Source organism: Rhamphochromis longiceps, linkage group LG1 (assembly GCF_057381845.1).
Source record: "Rhamphochromis longiceps isolate RC_006_pf linkage group LG1, R_longiceps_female_GT1.1, whole genome shotgun sequence".
In the NCBI taxonomy this organism is placed as follows: domain Eukaryota; kingdom Metazoa; phylum Chordata; class Actinopteri; order Cichliformes; family Cichlidae; genus Rhamphochromis; species Rhamphochromis longiceps.
Genome location: NC_140557.1, coordinates 43,207,524 through 43,213,219, shown reverse-complemented (window position 1 = coordinate 43,213,219; position 5,696 = coordinate 43,207,524). Strand labels below are relative to the sequence as shown.

At 53.1% G+C, this 5,696-nt stretch overlaps 1 protein-coding gene across 1 annotated transcript; it reads right to left on the bottom strand.

Annotated features, from left to right (window-relative positions):
- Window positions 1-630: 630 nt before the first annotated feature.
- LOC146679297 (uncharacterized) lies at window positions 631-4,891 on the bottom strand. The gene is made up of 6 exons (XM_085407068.1): window positions 4,108-4,891; window positions 3,072-3,936; window positions 2,462-2,969; window positions 2,062-2,066; window positions 1,689-1,778; window positions 631-678 (listed from the first exon to the last, which is right to left on the bottom strand). Exons 1-6 carry the CDS (start codon window positions 4,836-4,838, stop codon window positions 631-633), a joined length of 2,247 nt encoding a protein of 748 aa, XP_085263194.1. The 5' UTR covers window positions 4,839-4,891.
- Window positions 4,892-5,696: the final 805 nt, after the last annotated feature.

Below are 5,696 nucleotides of genomic sequence, written 5' to 3'. Positions count from 1 at the left end.
TTAAACGCCTACTTTTCCCCATAATTTCCTTAAGTTTGTCACTCACCATGAGCCCAACAGTGTGGTCAGATAATGAGCTCTATGTAACTATTCTGTAACCACTGCACATCTGTTCAATTGTCACTTGTCTGTCTGTGCTGAATCCTTTACAAGCACTCTTAAAGAAAAACAAACATTAGCCAAACACACGGTTCGTCCTGGTTGTCAGGTGTCGGCCATCCAGATTCCAGAGGAGCTGTGAAAAGTCATAAAGTTAACACTCGCTGTGGAAAAAGTAACAATGGTCTCATCACAGTATGTCTCAAACTGTATTAATTTCTCCCCTGTAACATTCACATTCTCTCCAACATTCTCTCAACAACACAGTGTAATTTCATCATCAACATATAGCCTGTAACTACAGTTTCCTTCATACAAAATCTCAGTAATCCTGTGCTAGAAAAATATATTAAATCAAATCACATGATTAACCATCTGCTGTAAAAAGAAATGTAAATGTTAGCGCTGCGCAGGTGTATACACTCTTTCTCACAGTAATCTCTGTGAGTAACACAAGGTAGTGAATAACACACCCATGGTAAATTCGCAGACACAGAAAATTTTAAACTAAAAAGGTTAAATTTTCAGAGTTCACATAGTCATGTGACCCAAATTTTCACCTGTGGTCTCCTTCTGCTCCTGCAACAGAGATACATCCACACCTTTGTCAGGTGGGGGTTAACGTCACACAATGGTGTTATTTTAAAATTCTTACTCATTCACTCAGTGATTCCTTCTTTTGCTGATTGTGGAAATTATCGTCGCATTCGTTTCCACCCTCAGCAAAACGACATCATTTCAAAAAGAAAAAGAATTTAGACTGGATTTCCTCGTTGAATCCTTTTGGACAGGAACTTGTTTCCTAATTGTCCCAAATAAGTGGCTTTCTCCTGAGCCCATTTTAATTTTGGAGAAGCTCACTTTGCAACAGTTTTCTCGACGACGCTTCGGTTCTAATTGTGCAGATCTGCTCAAACAAAGATCATCAAACAAAACTTTCAGTGCACCATGAAAGTAACAAAAGAAAATAAAGAAAATAAAGGAAAGCAAAGGAAAGAAAGGCCTTGTTTAAGTCATGACACGTGTTCTTCATGCCAGGGGGATAAATCATAACAACCCAATTGGCAGGCTCAACTTAGTAACAAAAGACAAATCAACAGCCAGTTTAATCTCAAACATTCATCCAATCAGCCATACACACAACATACAGCATAACCCTGTTGTCTCATCACATAATAAGTTTCTTCTCATGTAACTAAATGTGTGCCATGTTAAAACTTCTTCACACACCAGAAACTCACAATCAGCTCACTCAACTCACTCATTTAAGACCTCTCATCAGCATTCTGTTTTCTCCTTTATGATGCAACCATCTGTCCTCCTATAATATTCAGTCCACTAGTCTATGTATCACTTTCATCTTACTAGTGACTTGGACAAGATGACAAACAGAATCTCATGCTTAAGATGCTGTCTGGTCTTCATGAGTATCATTGTATGTGTATATGCATGTTGTCACGGTCTGGCTGGCAGACCGTGGGGATGTGGGGAAAGGAGGACCCAAAACGCAGACTCTGCGATGCAAACAGTGCTCTTTATTTACAGTGAAAAGGCTGTAAATACAATAACTCCCCGTTGCTCCCTCGAACCCCGTGTGCGTGCTTCCCTCCGATATCGTGCTCCCCGCTGTTGTGTTTCCGCACCCCCGTGCGTGCTGCCTCTCCGGACCACTCCTCCTCCTGTAGGGAAACCAGAGACGCAGCCGTCAACACTAACCCTCGGCGGGCATATACGCACAGCACAGACCTAAACTAACACACACTGACTTGGTAAGATAACTCAATGATCCCGCGTCGGTGGGAGCTCCAAGACTCACCTAAGTAGCTCCCACCGACAAGCCCTGATCAGCGGCAGGTGTGTGGCTTCGGGTGTGGCCAGTCCCTCCGCAGGGCCACACCCCTCAGGCCTGCAGGTGGCCGAGCTCCATCCTCCAGGCACACCCGCAGACATACACACCCATACCTCGCCTAAACATATGAGTGGGACACAGACTAACACAGCACAGAGAAACACACATATGTACACGCACAGAGAAGGGGAAACGACACCAAAAATACATAATAATAATACACAGGTCCATGACTGCCCAGGGATCCTGGGTCGCCCAGTCCCAGGACCCTGACAGTACCCCCCCTCAAAAACACAAACCAAAAACAGTACAACCAACCCAGGGCGGGCGGCGGGAGGTCCCGGACGGAGGGCAGAACCAAAACAAGCAAAAACCCCCAAAGAAAACAACCCCCCCAAGGTCACAATCCCAGAGTCCGACCGCGCATCCCGCAGCGGAGCAACAAAAAGAAAAAATGCCACAAAACAGTCTCAGGCGGCCCATCAACATAACAAAAGAGTTCAGGGGGCCTACCTCGAGTCCAATGGTGGCGACATTGCAGCTCCGGCGGGCAGCCACGGGTCCGGCAACAGCAGAAAAACGGTTCTGGGGGCCTGCCACTGCTCCAGTGGCGGCGGCACTGCTGCCCCTCCGGTGGCGAGCCCCGGGCCCAGTAGCGGCGGCGCTGCTCCCCAGGCGGCCTGCCCGGGATCCAGTGGCGGTAGCGGCGCTGCTGCTCCTCCGGCGGCCTGCCCCGGGTCTGACGGCGGCGGCGCTGCTCCCCAGGCGGCCTGCCCGGGATCCAGAGGCGGTAGCGGCGCTGCTGCTCCTCCGGCGGCCTGCCCCGGGTCCGAAGGCGGCGGCGCTGCTCCCCAGGCGGCCTGCCACGGGTCCGGTGGCGGCGCTGCTCCTCCGGTGAGCAACAGCGAGGTGTGGCACACAGTTCATGACGCGCTGGTTGCTGACGTGGATGCAGAGGACGTGGATGGCGTGGATGGCGTGGAGGCCGCGCCAGACGTGGAGGTCCCTCCGGTTCGCTGACCTCCGGCTCCGGCTGAGCGGGCCCCTCCTCGGCTGCTGGCAGCGAGAGCCCCTCCTCGGCTGGCAGCGCCGGTTGTTCCTTCCGCTCGCCGAGCTCCTCTGCTGGTGGTTCGCTGAGCTGCTCCTGCTCGCTGAGCTGCTCCCGCCCGCTGAGCTCCGGCTCGGGCAGAGCGAGCTCCTCCCGCTCGCCGAGCTCCGGCTCCTGCTCGCTGAGCTCCGGCTCGGGCAGATCGAGCTCCTCCCGCTCGCTGGGCTCCTGCTCCGCCACGCTGAGCCGCTCCTCCGGCTCGCAGGGCTCCACAGCTGGCGGTGCGGGCTCCTCCCGCTCTCCGAGCACCCTGAGCACCTCCGGCCGCGCTACAGCTACTGACGGTCGATCTGGAGGTGAAGATGGTGATGCGGTGTCTGCAGGTGGGGAAGGTGAAGGTAGAGTAGGTGATGCAGATGGCGAAGCCGAGAGTGCTGCGGTCGCTGCAGTCTGATGGGACTCTGGTGGAGAAGTAGCTGCAGAGGGAGAAGGTGATGATGGTGCGGCAGCTGCTCCCGGTGGACTGGACAGCGATGCAGGGACAGACGGGTGAAATGATGGCAGAGGTGGTCCAGCAGGCATATCGACCTCCAACTGAGGATGAAGGTGAGAGGCTGACCGGACTGAAGACTCAGTCACCAGCTGGGCAGCAGACTCCATTACTAGCTGGGCAGCGGACTGAGTTGAGGGTGATATGGCTATTATGAAGGGTGGAGAGGATGAGAATGTTACAGCTGGCTCAACAAATTCCAGGGGTCCAGAGGCAACTGAGGCCTCCAGTTCGGCCTCTGGGGAAGCCCTGGGGAGAACCTCTGTCTCCATATGGCCAGACTGAGCCAAAAAGTCATCTGGGTCTGTATGCTGTGAACTCCCTAGCTCCCAGCTCCCAGTCTCAGAGTGAACATCTTCTGAGTTTTTGGAGGTAAAGCAAACAGTTTCTGACCCCACCAACTCTGAGCTAACTACCTCAGGGCTGTCTATGCAAAATTCTGCCCCAGTATTAGCACTCAGGCCACCTTCGTCCGTCGGTGGTCCAAAAATCCCCACTGGGAGTTCAGTTACACCTCTTACAGTTTCTCCATTGTTAATTGCCGTAGGGGCTATAGTCTCTATGTCCATGTTCACAGGAAGGGAATTTACGACACCGGCAGAGTCCATTTTACTCACTGTGGCGTCCAGAGCCGCTGGTCCTGAGCCTTCGACCAGCACAGGAGTGAGTGTAGAGGTGGCTGAACGCTGCTTGCGAGGACGCCTTCTCCTCCGTGAAGGCGGGGCCGGGTGTACGGAAACAGTCCTCTGCTGTTCATCTGTGTTTTGATTTTCAATGACAGGATTAATAGAAACAAATGAGTCGGGTTTACTCACTGCGGTGATGAGCGCTGTTGGTCCGTTGCCAGCTGACCGGGCTGAAACCGCAGGAGTGGGTTGAGGCGTAACGGGATGATGGTAGAGAGTGCGGCATGCCTTCCGTAACGGCGGATCAAACGATTGTGCCGCGAGCATCGACGGGAAAGCCCTCCGCCGACGCGTGAAAAACCAAGCGGCTAGAGTCTCTAGGAGAGCAGCCGAACTGTCCATGCTCAGACCACCCAAGCCAAATAGTTCAAAACTCGAGCTCTCCCTTAAACTAGCGACCAGGTGCCTAAGTTTGTTAATGTCCAGAATGTTCGTGGTGAAGGTAGTGGATGAGAGATAATTGTCAAAGAACACTACCTGTATATGTCTCTTGTGTGGGTCTACAGCCTGGATTACGCTCCGGCAGTAATCCCATAGCTGCGTGAGCGATCTCTCCTCCGTGGCAACTCCTGAGTTTGCTGGGTCCATGGTGGTTGGCGGGATCATTCTGTCACGGTCTGGCTGGCAGACCGTGGGGATGTGGGGAAAGGAGGACCCAAAACGCAGACTCTGCGATGCAAACAGTGCTCTTTATTTACAGTGAAAAGGCTGTAAATACAATAACTCCCCGTTACTCCCTCGAACCCCGTGTGCGTGCTTCCCTCCGATATCGTGCTCCCCGCTGTTGTGTTTCCGCACCCCCGTGCGTGCTGCCTCTCCGGACCACTCCTCCTCCTGTAGGGAAACCAGAGACGCAGCCGTCAACACTAACCCTCGGCGGGCATATACGCACAGCACAGACCTAAGCTAACACACACTGACTTGGTAAGATAACTCAATGATCCCGCGTCGGTGGGAGCTCCAAGACTCACCTAAGTAGCTCCCCCGACGAGCCCTGATCAGCGGCAGGTGTGTGGCTTTGGGTGTGGCCAGTCCCTCCGCAGGGCCACACCCCTCAGGCCTGCAGCTCCCCTGGACCCGCGTCTGCACGCACAGTCTCAGTGACGCACAAGGCCTTTTCTACTCACTGTTCGTGTTGTTTCCGTTCATGGGAAGAATCTCTGGATCCCGTCAATCGCCATCCATCCCGAGGGAAGTTCAGACGCAAGGGTCCCAGACGCTGGCTGCTAGTAGACTGCGGTGGAGTCATGCAATGTGTTAGGTTCTGGCTCCGAAGGACCAAATAAATGTTGGGTCTAAACTCAGACCCCGCTGTATCCAGGACTTATTCCCATGAAAGAAAAACAAGGCAACAGCGATCGATCGATTCACTTGCAAGGGGGGCCTCGTTGATGTCTACCACGAAATGACCCCAAATCCGGCCTCCTCTTGCTGCCTTTTATTGAGAAACAGTTCACACAAAAC

Coding starts and splice junctions, on each gene's coding strand:
- LOC146679297 (XM_085407068.1), bottom strand. CDS start 4,838: ATGATCCCGCCAACCACCATGGACCCAGCAAACTCAGGAGTTGCCACG. Junction 3,937..4,107: donor CTTCCTGTGAACATGGACAT/AGAGACTATAGC, acceptor GTTGGTGGGGTC/AGAAACTGTTTGCTTTACCT. Junction 679..1,688: donor GAGGGAAGCACGCACACGGG/GTTCGAGGGAGC, acceptor TCTCTGTTGCAG/GAGCAGAAGGAGACCACAGG.